Source organism: Exophiala bonariae (genome assembly GCF_035927105.1).
Source record: "Exophiala bonariae strain CCFEE 5792 chromosome Unknown scaffold_5, whole genome shotgun sequence".
Classification (NCBI taxonomy): domain Eukaryota; kingdom Fungi; phylum Ascomycota; class Eurotiomycetes; order Chaetothyriales; family Herpotrichiellaceae; genus Exophiala; species Exophiala bonariae.
The window spans coordinates 1-17,346 of NW_027042480.1; the positions used below are offsets into that span (position 1 = coordinate 1).

At 49.3% G+C, this 17,346-nt stretch overlaps 7 protein-coding genes across 7 annotated transcripts; 4 read left to right on the forward strand and 3 right to left on the reverse strand.

The window, feature by feature from the left end:
• Nucleotides 1-126: 126 nt before the first annotated feature.
• On the reverse strand, nt 127-2,512 carry LTR84_010774 (uncharacterized protein; the record flags this gene model as incomplete). Its single annotated transcript, XM_064854308.1, has 2 exons — nt 127-2,344; nt 2,397-2,512. The coding sequence occupies 2 exons, from the start codon at nt 2,510-2,512 to the stop codon at nt 127-129; spliced, it is 2,334 nt and encodes a 777-aa protein (XP_064709034.1).
• A 1,595-nt stretch (nt 2,513-4,107) lies between these two features.
• LTR84_010775 (uncharacterized protein) lies at nt 4,108-5,023 on the forward strand (the record flags this gene model as incomplete). The annotated part of the gene is made up of 2 exons (XM_064854309.1): nt 4,108-4,354; nt 4,413-5,023. The coding sequence occupies 2 exons, from the start codon at nt 4,108-4,110 to the stop codon at nt 5,021-5,023; spliced, it is 858 nt and encodes a 285-aa protein (XP_064709035.1).
• A 108-nt stretch (nt 5,024-5,131) lies between these two features.
• On the reverse strand, nt 5,132-5,533 carry LTR84_010776 (uncharacterized protein; the record flags this gene model as incomplete). The annotated part of the gene is made up of 1 exon (XM_064854310.1): nt 5,132-5,533. One exon carries the CDS (start codon nt 5,531-5,533, stop codon nt 5,132-5,134), a length of 402 nt encoding a protein of 133 aa, XP_064709036.1.
• Nucleotides 5,534-5,726: 193 nt separating this feature from the next.
• Nucleotides 5,727-6,291, reverse strand: LTR84_010777 (uncharacterized protein; the record flags this gene model as incomplete). Its single annotated transcript, XM_064854311.1, has 2 exons — nt 5,727-6,223; nt 6,276-6,291. 2 exons carry the CDS (start codon nt 6,289-6,291, stop codon nt 5,727-5,729), a joined length of 513 nt encoding a protein of 170 aa, XP_064709037.1.
• A 1,082-nt stretch (nt 6,292-7,373) lies between these two features.
• On the forward strand, nt 7,374-9,133 carry LTR84_010778 (uncharacterized protein; the record flags this gene model as incomplete). Its single annotated transcript, XM_064854312.1, has 4 exons — nt 7,374-7,491; nt 7,545-7,876; nt 7,925-8,182; nt 8,231-9,133. 4 exons carry the CDS (start codon nt 7,374-7,376, stop codon nt 9,131-9,133), a joined length of 1,611 nt encoding a protein of 536 aa, XP_064709038.1.
• Nucleotides 9,134-10,338: 1,205 nt separating this feature from the next.
• Nucleotides 10,339-14,417, forward strand: LTR84_010779 (uncharacterized protein; the record flags this gene model as incomplete). Its single annotated transcript, XM_064854313.1, has 2 exons — nt 10,339-10,971; nt 11,022-14,417. 2 exons carry the CDS (start codon nt 10,339-10,341, stop codon nt 14,415-14,417), a joined length of 4,029 nt encoding a protein of 1,342 aa, XP_064709039.1.
• Nucleotides 14,418-15,498: 1,081 nt separating this feature from the next.
• LTR84_010780 (uncharacterized protein) lies at nt 15,499-16,698 on the forward strand (the record flags this gene model as incomplete). Its single annotated transcript, XM_064854314.1, has 1 exon — nt 15,499-16,698. One exon carries the CDS (start codon nt 15,499-15,501, stop codon nt 16,696-16,698), a length of 1,200 nt encoding a protein of 399 aa, XP_064709040.1.
• Nucleotides 16,699-17,346: the final 648 nt, after the last annotated feature.

A 17,346-nucleotide genomic window follows, 5' to 3' on the forward strand; every position in this document is an offset into this window, starting at 1 on the left:
GTAGTAGTAGTAGTAGTAGTAGTAGTAGTAGTAGTAGTAGTAGTAGTAGTAGTAGTAGTAGTAGTAGTAGGAGCAGCAGCAGCAGCAGCAGCAGCAGCAAGCTGGATGCGCAGGAATAAACAATGATCAAGCGAACAATATCGATGGTCTCGAAGCCAGATTGGGCTCTCCAAGCCGAGTGTTTCCAATTCGTAGACCCAGACCGACCTCAGGACCCTGGGCGGGTGGGGCGTTATTTCCATGGCGCTTCCCGTCCCACTGTCCATTGCTCACGACGCGCTCAAGACGTTGCACGAGGTTCGAATTTTCTGTGTCCGAGAAGTCATGAAGTTTCACCCTCGCGGGTGTTTTTGTTCTCTTCCGGACCACGAGTTGCTGATGGTTGTAGTCTGTGTGGACGTGTAGCCCGCCACTGTAAGGCACAGAATGGGAGGGAGGACCAAAGGGGCGCTGTGCAGTCGGACTTATTTTCCGGACTGTGGCTGTAGCAGAGCGGATTTCGGTCGGTCGAGAGGCTGGGATGTCAGGTTCAGGACTGTCGCCTCGGACGCTGGCATCTTCCCATATCGATACGTTGCCGATTGACATTGCAGAAGGAGATGCCGACATGCTGGGGTGCACGCTTTGTGAGTTCAACATACTGCTGCCGAGTGTTGGCTTTAGGCGGTTGAGTTTTGAGTTCTGCCCCTGAAGGAGTGGACTTGAGCCACGAGGGTGGCGATCAAGGTTGGGTGAGACTGTAAGAATGGCTGAGGTGCACCTCGAATTGCGGAGTCCGCTGACTCTTTTGTTCATTGGTGGTGTGGACGCGTTGAGGGACTCGACGCTAGTATTTTCGATACCATTGTTGCCGATACCATGGTATATCTTTTGACTTTGATGGTCAAGGAGTCGACCCTCCGAATTCATGCTACGGAGCATCATGACCGATCTCCGTAGATCGACATTGGCAGAAGAAGGTTCTCGATCCTTCGATATCGGGTAATATTTGCGTTTTTTGTGATGAAGGGGACTTGCGCCATGATTTCCATAGTCGTGTGTCGAGGCTGGTGGGTTGCGAGGGCCTTTGACTAATGACTTTCTGGGATAGAGCATGGAAGCATTGAAGGCTGGAGAAGGCAGTATAGGTGACTCAGAACTGCGATACTCTGGATGTTGAATTGAAAGGGGTGTGTTATTGAATCGTATCCCATAAGGGGATATTGGTGAGAGGGGCCAATTCCGAGGTGATGGATTAGCACAGTTGCTGGATGGCACCATCTGAACATCGGTTGCATTGAACACATCTGAGTCTGGACGTGGAGTACCGGAACAAGTACTACTTGGTGCATCAGCGAACAGATGGTGTGTAGGTCGTGTCGTAGGCGTCAGAATGGGTCGATTTCGAAAAGGTGATGGTGTGGAGCTGGCTGAGGTCTTGTAATCAATTAGTGATGGTTTGACCTTCGGGGCAGCCGTGGTATCCACGACTTCTAGTAACTTGGCAGGCGAGTGCTCAAATCGTACTGCTCGAGTTTGGACCGATAATTGCTGCGCGTCTTGAACCTGAGGCATTGCAGCGATTTTGTCATGTTTGAATTTGCTATCCAATATAGGCAGGTTGGTAATACGAACACAATTTTGGCGCCGATGTCCCCTTCTCGCCCCATCAAGTGCTGTCAGAGAGAGTCGATTGCTCTCAAACATGCCGTGTTTCTGCCCTTGTGAGAATGTTGTAGTCGCTACCGAAGCGGGTCTTTTAGCAATAGGCGCCTGTGTAGCTGAAGCTTGGGGTGAAGCGTTGCACATTACGGAATCACTTGCAGCTCGCCATTCCAAAATTCTGGATGGTTCGTACATCGAATGCCTTTGAGCTTTGACAGCAACCGATCGAGTTTCGTTCACCTGTAGTGGAAGAGGATTCTCCCATGTACTGGCGTCAATTGTCTTCAGAGAGTCCTCATGAGGATAGCTGAATAGGCGTTGCGAAGGATTGAAGTGAGCTGTTGCTGCTTCATGACTTGATCCATCTAGGTCTACACTGGGGTGAAGCGAGCGAATACTCAGTCTGCCTCCTACAAAGCCATGAATTGTTCGTCTGCCAGGGGGAAGCTGAAGCATCAGTGCTGAGATTTTGTGCCTGAGATCGAACTCAAAGGTAGAGTATCCTGTGTCTGATACTATCTGAGGAATAGTCAAATCTGTGTCGGCATTTGATGGTGAGCTCATAATGTTCCCGAGCACAGAGCTTCCAACGGCGTCCAGGCTGATATCCGAAGCTCTAGTCCTCAGTTTTCGTGATTGCTGATAAGTCTCTATCGTAGGAAGTGGTGGAAGCGGGTCGCCAGGCGCGGATGATGTATTACTGGTCATACTTTGGGAGCGTGGAACAGACGATGGCTGTTGCGACTTTCCACCAGCTTTGTTCGAAAGGCCTCCCACTCTCATTAGCACGCTTGTTCTTGCCGCTACTGATGCCACTGGTGTCGGCATAGAATCGGTTGAGCTTGATATCGCATTTGGTAAGGGCCATTGAATTGAAGTTCGATCCTGCTTCGGATCATTGATATGTCGCTCAATCATCGTTGTCGGACATTCGTTCTCCGCTCGTGTGGCGATTGAGGACGTACAACTTCCTGAATTCCTCAATTCGGCGATAACTGCGAGCGAAGATTGTTGAGCTTGATCCATTTCAGTGACTCTCCTGATTCTTTTTTGTCTCCGTGACTTCGGAATGTAGAGTTGGTGTCCGCTCAAAGAACGTATTCGACTCCTCTTTCTGTCAGCGATCGGAACCGTAGCTTCAATGGATGTGTGCCTCAAAAGGCTGGAGTCTTGGATTCCCCTGTTCGAACTCGTGTCTTGCCAATTAGACACAACAATACCATCAGGCATTTGTACACTTCGCCTTAGAGCGGCAGTTGGCAAAGTAATGTTCGAATAATTCTCCTCGTTGACACTGAGCTTCGGTCTGTGATACGTACTGAGGCCTCTGGTCAGCCCGTGAGCTTGGAGGAAATGGCGATTTCTGCGGCGTTCAATCTTGACGGCTACAACAACGCCCATGGTCAACATCGCGAAGCCACCCGCGAGGGCGACTCCAATGATCATCGGTATTGGCCACATCTCTTGGTCCTAGGCGCGGCCGACTTTGACGCACCATGCAGAAGTTCATCGGTGGAGAATTGTAGCCTACATGAGTAACAATATGGTTGAAAGCCTAGGTTTGGTCCATTGGAATGTGGGAAATTGGAAATGAGGAATGTAAGGGATGATAGGAATGTGAGGCTCGAGACAGGTCGTGACCTACATTGTAGCCACAGCCTCGTCTACACAGAGCCTGGGCTTTGTCCACTGTCTGCTCTCATAGTCCAGCAAAGGATATCGGCAGGTAACATACTGACCTGGTAGAATCCGAGAACATTCTAAGTAACCACGTAGGTGAAGGCAGCAGAGTCCGATGTTGCTTTGGACAGCAAATGTATTCCACGAGAGCAGTAGCCACCATACCCTTGTGAAAGGTATTCTTCATAATGTGTGAGTCCTCTTTTTAATCAAAAATCCGAAGAGCTTTAGAGGAAGAGTTGATGGTAGAGCTCCCAGGTAAATCAGTACAACGGAGGAGGAGTACAGTCGGGTTTATGGCTCAATTACTCTAACCGCCAAAGCGGAAAGATTCCGGCGGTCATCAGAACAAGATGTAACTCTTTCATCGGACAACCCACATTAGTACATCCCGCCATTATCTTCTCTTTAGATTCGTTCTTGACAGAGAGGAGATTGTACGGAGTTTGAGATTGATATTTTAGGTTCGGTGGTCCTCCAAGGCAGCCCAAGTGATTTTCTCAACGCCGGGACTTCGTCGTGGTTTGGCTAGGGACTTCCATTCTAAGAACAACCAGGATTGCGTGCGCTCTGCGGGGCGGGAAGACTTCTCCAACTGGAATAGACGTGCAATTGCGAATACCTGGAGGTACATAAGGTAATCATCTTCGCTAGAAACCGACAGGTTCAACTCCGTTTCTTCCCTGCTCGTGACTGAAGGTGAGGTTTTGCTTTCTTTCTGAGGTCGTGTTACAGATTCAAACTCTCTCCTCATCGACGAATTTCACCAGGCAGCATACAACCATGGATGACGCAATTTCAGGAAATGCGTTTAAGCACTACAATACCGAGGCACCAAAAGCAACTCATGTTCTGCCTCTATTCTCGTTGAAAGGCAAGACGGCGATCATCACCGGTGCAGGTGCGGGTATCGGATTGGCCGTTGCTCGGGGTTACGCAGAGGCTGGAGCCAATGTCGCGATATGGTACCATGGAAATAAAAAAGCACTCGATCGTGCGGCCGAGATTGAGAAGGAATTTGGGGTCAAGGGTGAGACTGGGTGATTGCAGAGGAAGGATATCCCTCAAGCTGACAAGTTCGATTCTAGCCCGAGCATATCAAGTAGATGTCAGAGACCCGAAAGCAGTTGATGAAGCCATTGTATCTCAAGTGAAGGAATTCAACAATCGCTTAGATATCTTTGTGGCCAATGCTGGTATTCCTTGGACTCAAGGGGCTGCTATTGGAGGAGATATTGAGCACTATCAAAACGTGGTAAGAACCGATATTGATGGAGTGTTTTACGGTGCAAGGACTGTGGGACGGATATGGCGCGAACAGAAGAGGAGCAAACTGGAGAATTTCAATTATGGGAAGTTCATCGCGACAGCCTCGATGAGTGGTCATATCGCCAATATTCCTCAGCTTCAAGCAGCGTACAATGCTTCAAAGGCCGCAGTCAAGCATTTGACCCAATCTTTGGCCATTGAATGGATTCAGTTCGCCCGCGCCAACACAATTAGTCCTGGATACATTGCCACCGAGATCAGCAACTTTGTCCCACCAGAGACCAAGGACATATGGAGGGATAAGATTCCCATGGGTCGTGAAGGTGAGCCAATTGAATTGGTCGGGGCTTATCTTTATCTTGCGAGTGATGCCAGTTCATACACAACTGGCACGGATATTGTCATCGATGGAGGATATATTGCTCCATAGAGAGGATTGAATTATGACGGTTCCGACTTCAAAAGCAATTGAATGTGTCTCTTGTAAGATTTTTGCAATAATGAGACGTGCTTTCATGACTCGGTCTGCGATGTACCTCTAAGCGATTGAGGTGTGGCATGGGATGTCTGTTGGATTTCCACCAGTATTGTGAGCACCAAGTGCAAACGATGCACGGCGGCGCTGGGCGATTTTGCTGTTGTACACCTCTCCCATCGCAACTACTGGTACGTTAAACTGGATAGGTTGTCGTGGTCTGAGTTGAGATCCAGTCACATTTGCTGCCGAGTATTGTGTCTCAGCTGGAGGTGGTAATGGTCGCAAACTCTCCAGAGTCAGCGGATTGTGAGAAGACTGCTGATTATTTATTCGCAGCGCCTCGAGGTATCTCTTGGCTATGAAAGCACACACCAAGATCAAGCATGTAAAGACAATTGCAAAGAGCACACTTGATTGCCATGTCTGGAATGGGTGATCGAGGAAGTTCAGGATAGGACTCATGGTGGCTTCCCCAGGTTCAGTTCCGAGGTGAATCTCGGTATGCAATAACCGAGTCAGGTTGAAGTCGGTACTGAGATAGGGTCTGACACACCAGGGATTTGACGGATACTGAAATATTTCCATGATGGATCTGAGAGTGATGGTGACTGTGAAGTCACGCAGTGGGAATAGGTCAATCCTGGCGTTCCACTAGTCACTTCACTTTCATGCCACCAAAAGCACGATCGAGTTCTTCGCCTTCCCGGCTAGGAGACATTGCAGGAGCAGTTATCACGTTTGTAGGTTGGTGATCCAGGAGATTCTGATCAGCAGAGGCCTTTGAGGCGGCCTTTGTAGGCTCGAGAATCTTTTCTGAACGATCTAACCACCCAGGTGCAACTCTTCGCTTTTCTGCCAGGTCTCGGTCTTTGATGTCCTGCTCCCAGTCGCTGATTGCCTTTTCTGCCGTCTCCTTTGTTTTTCGAAGGTGGTCTTGAAGGGCCTTACACGATGCTACGATGTCGTCTGGATGAGCAGTATGCCCGGAGGAAGATGTGATGTATTTTGGCTTGTCGGTACCATTTTCAGATATGACAGAAGGGGGAAGTGATGTGGGCACGGATCGAAATGAATAGGGGAGGGTCACGGCAGATGGAAGCGATAGAAATGGAGAGACTGTCAGAGGGATCTGTGCGAGCAGCGGATGTGGTTCTGAGAAGGGGTCAGTGGGCAGCAGTCAGCGGTTGCGTGGTGTTAGACCTACGATGAGGGTCGAACATGTTGATTGGATTTGAGAGGATGGGCGGATGAGTGAGGTGTGAGGTGGTGAGGCGTGTAGCAGTTTCAGGCTCTTTAACGTCTCGAAAGATGTGAGTCGAGAAGATGCGTATTGGGTCTGGAGATCTGAGGAGAAACAATTCTCCGATCTGCCGGTGGCGTTGGAGTTGAGCTTCGCTACCCCTCCAACTGTGGCGGTCTGCCTGTGGCTGGATCCCGGTCTGATAGTGGCTACCTACTCGTACTAACTACTAGAGCCAACATTTCTCAATCGGAGGCCGACTCCTCACCTCCACTGCAGGCCCTTCAACTCCCCCTCATCCATGTGCCCCCTCTCCTTCTCCTCCAGTTTGATCCTTAAACTAATTCGATTAACCCTAACTGGCTCCAAGCTTCTAGGCATCAGAACTCCCCGTGAAATTGTCTGGTGGACTCTATTCCGTATCCGTAACTGGACTTGCAGATGTGCCCAAATCACCGTGATGCACCCTGGAATCTGCATGGTCTTTGTCTTGGAGCGTCCCAAATCCTCAGCCCTGCACTAACTACCTCTAGGTACTCTCTCACTGCTTACTCGGTGTACGGATTACCACTGCAATACCGTGACAATCGAATATCGGTTGCTTCTCAGCCCCCACTACAAAACATCAGTCTGATTTTCAGCTCTAAAATACATGATAAACCCCTTCTTCCCCCTTGACCTCCATGGACACCAGCTCTCAATAAGTCGTTGATCCCGTTTCAGTGTGCCGCAAGCTCTTCAAGTTCGGTGTCCTTGTACCGCCAAATCGGGTCAAGCCCCCACCTGGCAGTTAGTACTCCGGAGTACTGCTCCTAACGGAACATTATTCAAGTGGCATCTGATTTCATCTCCTGCAACGTGAACTGGCACTCGCCGCCTTTCGTCTCCTCACCACACAACCACCTCTACCACTACCCAGACAGATCTGACCTTGTCTGACATTTTGATCGACATCCTGCGCACCATCCCCTTCACTTTCGTTCCAAGGATACTTTCGAGACCGTCCACACTGCCCTTTCCGTCTCAACCCCACTGCGCCTTGAGCGCCACCCTTCTCCCATCATGGCAGACTCAATACACAAGGCAGTCATGGACAAGAAGCCTGTCCCAGAGATAGACTTCACCCTACACATCATGGAAGATGGCACTCAAGTCAGCACCCAAGAACGGGTCTGCAAAGGTCAATCTCGTCATCCACATTCATTTTGTGCTACCATGCTCATGTTTTCCCAGATGTCCAAGCCCCTGCAATGCAACCTCCTACCAATGATCAATTTTGGAGTCCTAATGATCGCTCGAAGCCCAATCTTGCCTTTCTCAAGCAGCATTTTGGTAGAGAAGGTCGTCTGACCGAAGAACAAGCCCTCTGGATCATCAACGAAGGTGCCCAAGTCCTCAAGGCCGAACCCAATCTGTTGGAGATGGATGCGCCTATCACAGTCTGTGGCGATGTTCACGGCCAGTACTTTGATCTCATGAAGCTGTTCGAAGTCGGTGGAGACCCGTCCGAAACTCGTTACTTGTTTCTGGGAGATTATGTGGACAGGGGCTATTTCAGCATCGAGGTAAGAAGGCTCACACTCGGTGGTAGGATACGGTTCTGATATTATTAGTGCGTCCTATACCTATGGTCATTGAAAATCTGGTACCCGAACTCCCTCTGGCTTCTCCGTGGAAATCACGAGTGCCGACATTTGACCGATTACTTCACCTTCAAGCTGGAATGCAAGCACAAATACTCCGAGAAGGTATATGAGGCATGCATGGATGCGTTTTGCGCATTGCCTTTGGCAGCAGTGATGAACAAACAATTCTTGTGTATACACGGTGGACTGAGCCCAGAGTTACATACATTGGAGGACATCAAGAGTGTAGGTTGAGCTGTGGTGCATTCGGGACACAGGACTGATTTTTTGCAGATTGATCGATTCCGCGAACCCCCTACCCACGGATTGATGTGCGATATCCTCTGGGCGGATCCATTGGAAGAGTTTGGACAAGAGAAGACAGGAGAATACTTTGTGCACAATCATGTCAGAGGGTGCTCTTACTTCTTCTCCTATCCAGCCGCCTGCAATTTTCTGGAGAAGAACAACTTGCTTTCCGTCATCCGAGCGCATGAAGCTCAGGACGCAGGCTATCGTATGTATCGCAAGACTCGGACCACTGGATTTCCCAGTGTGATGACCATCTTCAGCGCACCCAACTACCTTGACGTTTACAACAATAAAGCTGCGGTTCTGAAATATGAGAACAACGTGATGAACATCCGACAGTTCAACTGCACTCCTCATCCTTACTGGCTCCCGAACTTCATGGATGTCTTCACCTGGTCACTACCATTCGTGGGGGAGAAAATCACCGACATGCTCATCGCCATTCTGAACACCGCTTCCAAGGAAGAACTCGAGGATGATGCCCGAAGCTCGAGCATCGGACCAGAAACACCCCCACTTGATAATCCAGAGACTACAGAGGCCAAACGACGAGCCATCAAGAACAAGATCTTGGCGATTGGACGTCTTTCAAGAGTTTTCCAGGTCCTACGAGAGGAATCCGAACGTGTCACCGAACTCAAGACACAAGCTGGTGGTCGTTTGCCAGCGGGTACTTTGATGCTGGGCGCTGAAGGTATCAAGCAAGCCATTCACAACTTTGAAGATGCGCGAAAAGTCGATCTTCAAAACGAGAGACTTCCTCCTTCGCCCGAAGAAATTGAGAAAATCAGTGCTGAAGATAGGCGAGCGGCCTTGGAGCGTGCTGCCACCGAGGCTGACAATGACACCAATCTGCAGGGTGTGGCGCGAAGAATCAGCGTGTAAGTGTTTCAGACCCACATTTGACCAGGATTTCAAAACTGACACAAATTAGTGGTGCAAGCTCGCGTGGCCACCGTCATAAGCAATAGAGAATGACAGCCGGGTGATGGTACGCGATCAATGCTCCACTGCGATAACATCGGCTGGATCTGATGCTATACTAGTATACGATACTAGTTTGAATGCAGAGGATGTGGAGGAACATGCTCAAACTGGGTTGATTGATATGATTTCTCGAATCAATCAAGTAACGGAAATGACTGAACGAAAGAATGGCGAGGTTTGTCTCAAATGTTCATTGACACGTAGACAATTTTGTAGCTGTGGAGATGCCCTCTTGACCAGGCAGACCTGCATTGGCACCAACTTATAAAAATGACAGAGTGGTCCACTGACATTTGCCCCCCTTTCGAATATTAAAACAACAATCTTTCCAGGTTCATTCTTCTTCCTTTCCTTTGCCATATTATGCTTAAGTCTGCTGGAGCACAGGCTCCGGTGCTGCTCAGACGCGACCATAAAACGATTGTATCGCAGTATGATTCCATTCAGACCCTGTCACTGATTCCCACTTAGCGATGCAGCCAAAGTCATGCACACCGCTTTTCCACTGCTAAAAGCCATGGAGCGATGAAATGTGAGTTGGGTGCAGCACGAGCGAGTTGTGATGGCCAAATGCACTTTACGCGTCACGGTGGCGACCAAAACGCGATGGATCACGTTGCTAGGAAACCGTGTTGGGCTAGCGGCGCCTAGCTCGGGGCGGCTCGTCCCAGAGCTGCCGAACCGATTGAACCAGAGCCTGAGACCACTTCAAGTTGGTGTTTGCTCCATCCAGAAGTTCTCCATTCTTCTGGACTCCCCTCAGTTGCCTGAGGCACAAACGTCTTGAAAGCCAATGTAGATTCTTCCTTAGCCCATCAGTCTCTACAGCGTGCTGCGTGTGATTTTGGTGCTTTTTGGGAAGTCATTGGGCTTTGGCGTACGGCGACCTATATACTCTGTGCTATCTCTTGGCGCATTGTTTCAACTCCTGGATTTTGTGCAACCTCAGCTTGTGAGTATATTTTCTTTTGTCGACTTCTTACCGAAGTGACAATCGATTGATGCCATGTGCACCTGGACAGCATTAGACTCATCCAATTCTCCATTAAGTGTTCAAACTAGTCTTCACAAGGATCTAATGTAACGGTCGCCCAACAATTACAATGCCAGAAACACCCCGCCGTGTCAGAGACAAGGTCGACACTACCATCGACGCACTCAATGCAAGATGGGACCTGCGCCTTCCTCATCTCCATGGCCCTGAGGCGTGGACCGCCGAAAATCAGCAGTCTCTTGGCAAGAAATGTTCGGCCAAAATCAGATACCTTTGCTTCAGACCTGTGAACCTCGAACGCATTACAGCAGACTTCGAGGTCAAGGCTCGACAGCTCTTTACTCATTGGGTATTCAAGCCCTCCCAAGAACGTGGCACCATTCCCACCTGGCCTGTGAAGAAAAGCCAGGTCGAGCACGATCTCCGGTCAAAATCCAAGTCTGGGGTCGTCTCCCTCACTGAAACCCAACGACAACAGCTTCATGAAGTCCTTCACTCGATACTTGATGAAGACTACCAGCTCGCACGGGAGACTGATGCTTATGAACGTAAAGACGGTCCTTCCTCGGTTTCAGCTAGCTCATCATCGACCAACTCATCGTACCACACGCCTGCACAGTCTCCAACTACAAACCGCCGCTCCAAGCACATCACCAAGGTAGTCAAGCCAGACGCTGATGAGCCAGAAATGAAGGATCCACTGGGAAAGTCAGCCAAGCGGTCCTTCAATTCACCCCCAAAGGTTGCACTCTCCACACATGCGTGTTATCATGTTGCTAATTCTTGCTCTAGAATGCCAAACGTCAACAGACAATGATTGAATACCTGAAAGCACGCCCCGCAGTTCATTCAAGTGGCTGTGAAGAACAAAAACCGCCGGGATCCTTTGAAACAGTCCAGTCAGGAGCAGCCCCGAGTGTCTTTTCTTCTGCCAACAGAAGCCACACCGACACCGGATCAGCGGACACGTCACTATGTGAGCCAGATTTACCGAAATCACAGGACCTCATTTGTACTCAAGCTACAGATGAATACAATTTCATTGAACAAATGGAAAGATCCATTACCGAATCAATTGGGCCAACGCTACCCGTTGGAGAAGCACGACTTGTTGAGTCACAACGACCAATTGACAAATTGAGCCCTAGTGACATAACATATTTCGACAAAAACTCCCCATTCAAGCCGAGACCAAGGCTCGCTAATGAGATGCCATATTGGCAGTGTTGGGACATCCACAGAATTGCGGACGAACTGGACATGGATCCCAACGATCTGATCGAAATGGTCGTCCGAATCATGGCGTCGAGCAAGAACAAGAACAAGGGCGACAGCTTTTGGGAAGCAATAAAATCTATTTTTGCAAGGCTGAAGAAACAAATCGTACCCAAATCGGAATTTCACAAGTGGATGGTGAGTTCGAGTCAATACTATGATGAGACAAGCAATACAGCCACTTCCTTCAAGGGAAAATTTGAATGGTGCAAGGATACATCGAAGGGCCTGTTCGATTTCAAATTGAGCCCTCTACAGTCAGACAAGTCGTACCGCTTTCAGAGGCATTTTGGTGCCGATCGATTTCTTATCGTTTCATCGCCTGTTCTGTCACAGTGTCCTTTACTCAAAAAAGAGACACCAGCAACCAAGGAAATTGTGCATGAGAATATCTGCGAATGGCTTGTCAAAACCCCTCATTATATTGCAGGGAGGTACTGGAGGGTGTTTTATGCCGAACAAGACAAGGCGAAAAAGAGGCCAAAAGATCAAAATGAAACCCCGAGAATAAAGTTGTTTCTTTTCGCCGAGTCAGGGGTCGGCATTGAGCCGATCATGCTCACAGACCTCCACTCTTTGCAACCCTCTCTCGGAACACGGCATCATCAGGAGATCAAAGTAGAAGATTTGCTTGAATGGCACATGCCAATGAGCCATAATATACGCTCGACCGATCTCAAGCTTTTTTCGAGGCTAAGTCTTGGCTTTTCCAGGACTACCCCGACCGTCGTACTCCGGCGTGATCAGTTCATCTATGTGTCCGACACTCTTGGAACCACAGGAACCGACGGATCAAGAAAGGTCATGAACGATGGTTGTGCGCGCATGTCACTAGCTCTTGCTCAAGCAATATGGAAAAAGTGTGGCGACACCTATGGGTATGATGTACCTAGTGTGGTACAAGGGCGAATAAGTGGTGCAAAAGGTTTGTGGCTGGTTGACTACGAGAATACGTACGCCGATCAGGGTTATGAGAACAACTATTGGATTGAGGTCAACGATTCTCAATTGAAAATACAACCTCATCCGGCTCTTCGACACGATGCTGATGAAAGTCAGCGCACATTCGAAGTATTGAAGCATTCGGGATTACCTACAGAGGGTCACCTCAATTTGCAGTTGATCACCGTTCTAGAGGACAGAGGTGTGTTGCCAGCTGTCTTTCAGGATGCACTGGTGGCAGACACGAGTGCTTACTCGGGTTCTCTCATGGCCGCTATGCTAAGTCCCACGACTTTAGCCCTGTGGCTTCAAGAATACGCATCAATCGCCAAGGCTGAGATTACCAACATGCTTGGTAGATTTCCTTCTGAAAAAGCAGATCAAGTCATCTTACTATTGGATGTCGGGGTGGAGCCTGCTGACAGTGCCATGATTGCCGATGCTATTTACAAGATTCTAAGCAACCATATGGAGGAATATGTGGAGAGACTAAAGATCAAAGTACCAAATTCAACTGTTGTGTTCTGTGCTCCTGATCCCTTAGGCGTTCTCCAACCAGGAGAAGTCCACATGGGATTCACGAAATCGATCAATGATCCTCGCACAGGGGTCCCTGAGAACAACCTCGACAACATACAGGTTTTACTCGCCAGAAATTCTGCATATCTACCCTCCGATATCCAACAAGTGACCGCAGTCTACAAGCGCACATTAAGGAATTACAAGGATGTCATCCTGTTCTCTACTCGAGGAGAAATACCCCTCGCATCTTTGCTGTCTGGTGGCGACTATGATGGTGACACTGTCACCGTTATTTGGGACCCCAAAATTATTGAACGTTTCCACAATGTCGACAAAATACCACAGTTGAAAAGTGAGATAGAGTGTGGCCTAGTCAACAGATCAAGGCCCCTCTCAACCATTTTCGGCGATCATCCGACACAGCCCAACAGCGGTGATTGGCAAACTTGTCTGAAAGGGTGTATTATGTTCAACTCCCGGCCGAGCCTGATGGGCATGTGCTCCTCCGAGTATGAAAAGCTTGTGTACTCGTTAAGCGTTGCTGGTGACCAGTCTAAACTATCGCATGGCGGTGTCTTGGGCCTTGCTGCTCTCGCGGGGTACCTGGTCGATGCGACCAAAAAAGGCTGGGAACTCACAGACAAGGGCTGGATTCAATTCAAAAGAGGCGCATCAGGACGACTTGCCTTGCCCGTTCCCGCTTACAAGAGTGACACGCTGCCGGCAATTTGCGCCAATGTCATCGACTTTCTAAAGTTTAAGGTTGCCAAAGGGCAGATGGGCAACGCCAAGAAAGCTTTCGTTGAAACATATTCAAAGAAAGCAAAGTATGACCCAGACATTGGTGCTTTTTGGAAGCACTACATGGCGAAGGCATTGGCCGAGGGGTCATTAGTCTCAGGCACGAGGTCTCGAAATGCTTTGCCGGAGCCAGCTTCTTTGACAAGCCTTATTCTCCATGGTGAAAACTCACTCAGCAACAAGATCAAACAGATCGTTCAAGATTGGAAAGATGGACATCGTGGAAACAATAATAACAACAGCTTCCATCCAGAGTCCCACGGTGAAGGCAGGAATTTCGTGTTAGCGATTAATGATATCAATCACCAATTTCAGAGCATTGCGCCACCACCAATGTCTCATCACTGGATTCGTGACCAACACGAGGATGGCCTAATGTCTAACTTATCGATATGGTCTCTACTTCGTGCTTCTTGCCTATATTATGAAGTCTGCTGTGGAAAGGGTCACTCCTCGTGGATATGGTATGTTGCGGGACCCGAGCTCTGTCTCCTCAAAGCGCTCAAATGTGGTCTGGATTCTCGAGTGGTTTTGGACAGGATGCACAGGATGATGAAAGTTGACACCAAACATGCCCGGCGCTTATTGGAGAAACAGGAGGAGTCATTTGCCAACTTTGAAGAGGAGGATGAAAACGACGGTGATTGAATGAAATGAGTTTCCACATGGCGTTTGAGGAAGGATACCCCACCAACGTGTTGGATTATTGTACAGATAGAGCTCAATTGCGGCAAGACGAATTCTTGAATGAGACTGGCAAGTGTGGTCCCTGTTGTAGGAGTTTGGATGGAAAATTTTGGGATGCATCCGTTTCCGGGAATGATTCAAGCGGAATTCGCCAGCCTTCTCCTTCCTCACCCCTTCCCGTCTCCTTACCTGCCTCCCTTCGACAGCCCATTCCCTCTCGAGGCGATTATTGAATATTCTTCCGAACGCGTTTCAAGCCTTCATCATGGCCCCGTTCCCCAGATCACTGACTGCTGAGCGGTCGAATCGAATCTCCCCATCTACTCATCTGAGGGTAAGGCAAAGAATGACATGATGCAGCACTTGGGCAAAGAACGCAGCTTGAATTACGAACGAGTCAGAAAATGCAGTGTGTTGCTTGCAATATCACTCGCACAAGTTATACTATGTCTAGCCGTGTTCCTGCGTTTGAAACGAGCAGTTTCGCCAACGATTGCTCTAGGGGTTGATCTATCCATTGGTCTTGTAAGTCGATAAGCTGAGCAACCGAATGTGTCTCAAGTGCTAACAATCAGCTCCAGAGCATACTGACCTTCTGTATTTCTGGACTGCGGTTCTACCTCTCTCGAGTACCCCTTCCGAGTCAAGGCCCGGAATCCCAGGACAATATCTCCACAGCCTCGTCACGGAAAGCTCGGCTGGAGACGACTTGCCGACGCGGAATTAAAGTTTTACTCTGGCTTTGGACGGCATTATCAGGATGGAACATGGTGATTGCTATCAGAGCTCCTGTCTGTGCCGAAAGTCCTCGGGCGCTTGTGAAGATGAAAGGGGTCCTCCTCGATACTAGCTGGAAGTTCGGAACTCCTTGTCGAGTTCATCGCGCCATTGTTGCACTCTCGGTCATCCTACTGTACGTTCAAGCTGCAGAATCAAAGGTCGAAATTGTCGAAACTGGCTGACCAAAAATAGGACTTGTCTCCTGTTCGTGTACTTTATCACCTATTGTCGCTCTTCTCGAGATTCACTTCCTCGACGATACATGCTGCCATGTGACAAAGAGGGTCAGCTCTACCTGGTTTCCGAGGGAAGATCAAATCAACATGAACGAGAGCAATGGCTTCAGCGCAGAAATAGTATTTCCTCCCAGAGAGCCATCTTCCCCTACAAAGTCGACAGTCATCCCTTTGAGCATAGACCACGATATGCCATGTACAATCATGCACCCAGCAGTCGCTATTCAAGCACTTTGCGGTCTGTTTCGGAAGGTGCATGTTTGGACCTCAGCAGTGACAGGAGCTCGTCTCTCAACTCCACACAATCTTCAGGCTCCTTTGCGAGGTCTGGTCGAACCTCAACAACCTTCCATTCTACGCGAACCCGAGCGACTAGCAACCCAGAGAGGCCCGTCACTGCTCGTCCTGATAAAGGCTCGTCAGGGAAGGACGCCATTCCAGATGTACCACCTCTACCTGCAGCACCTGCACCGACCTGGTCTCCAGCTTTGAACCATACTCCATTAAGCGCTGATCCGAGTATACGTGCGTGGACTAGTGAGAGTGAGGGAGGGCAGAGGTCGTCTGTGTTGTATTCTCGATCCTCGCCGCCTTTCATCTTTCAGCTCCCACCACGGTCTCGCTCAATGGAACCCAAGATCCGCAAAAGAAGTCAGGACTCGACAAGCGAGACACCAGCAAAGCAGAAGACCCGTACAGTGACTCAGGCTACAACGGCACCTACTCTGATGACCACAAGTTCTCCTCCAAATACTTCGCCGCCCGGTCCTCCCCCGACCTCGAACCTCCCTGTCCTTCCAACAGCACCTACAGTAGCATCAATCCCACCCGCAATCCCTCTTCGCGCACCAGGACACTCCATCTCCCGCGCAACAACTTCCCACGACCCTGCGACCCCTTCTGCTGCTTCATCCCTCCGGCCAGCCCTCCGCCGCCCCTCTCCACTGCGCTATCGTCAACACCCCTCCAGCCACAGCTACCAACACCACCCGCAGCACTACCACTATACACCTCAACAGCACTATCAGAAATATCAGAGCGAACTAGTCCTACAAGCCGGCATGGGCACGACACAGCTTAGTGCTCCACATTCCCGTACGTACCGGCGTCAAGACCACCGCCGTGGTCGCGATCCCATCAGCTCGAGCATCTACTCCACCAGCTCGTGCGGGACGTCGCGGACCATGGCGTCAACGGCAGCAAGTACTCTTGCCGTCGCAAGATAGGTTGCATATTTGGCTACGGCGTCTGGTTCTGTTTGAAGTAGGTGCATCACAGGATTTGGCAATGATGATGTGTGAAATCAGTTGTTTTTGCAAGGCAGCTGTGTTATCTTACGAGGAGTTTAGCTTATGATGATTCTTGACATGAAATGGAATTCGCCCAGAAGGGGACAGAATGAACAATCTGAGATCTGAGAAATCAAGTGTTGACCAGTAAACCCCAGAGAGTAGGATTCGAGATGGGTGTTGGCTACTACCACGTATTTCGAGGAGCCTCTCTGCCCGTCTATGATCAAATGCAGACGGTGACACATGCGCCTAAACTAAAATACACCCGAGTTCTTGTCAAGTCTCCGACGCCTCGGCTCCCAGCAACCATGGCTTCTCGGCCCCTTCCACATTCAAGAGGCTGAACATCCGCTTGCAGGTCCGCCTTAATTAGTTCGTCAGGAACGAGCCATGTTTTATGTCCATTGTTCCTTTCAACCATTTAATATCAGCAATCAAATACTAGTTGCTATTCTTCCATGCCTATTCACATGTCATGAAAACATCAAGTCCTAAATATATTTTCGCATCACATTGAGATGCCAAGTCGCTTGCACAGCCGCAGAAATCTGCAGTTCGCAAATCTAGATTCATCGCCAAGTC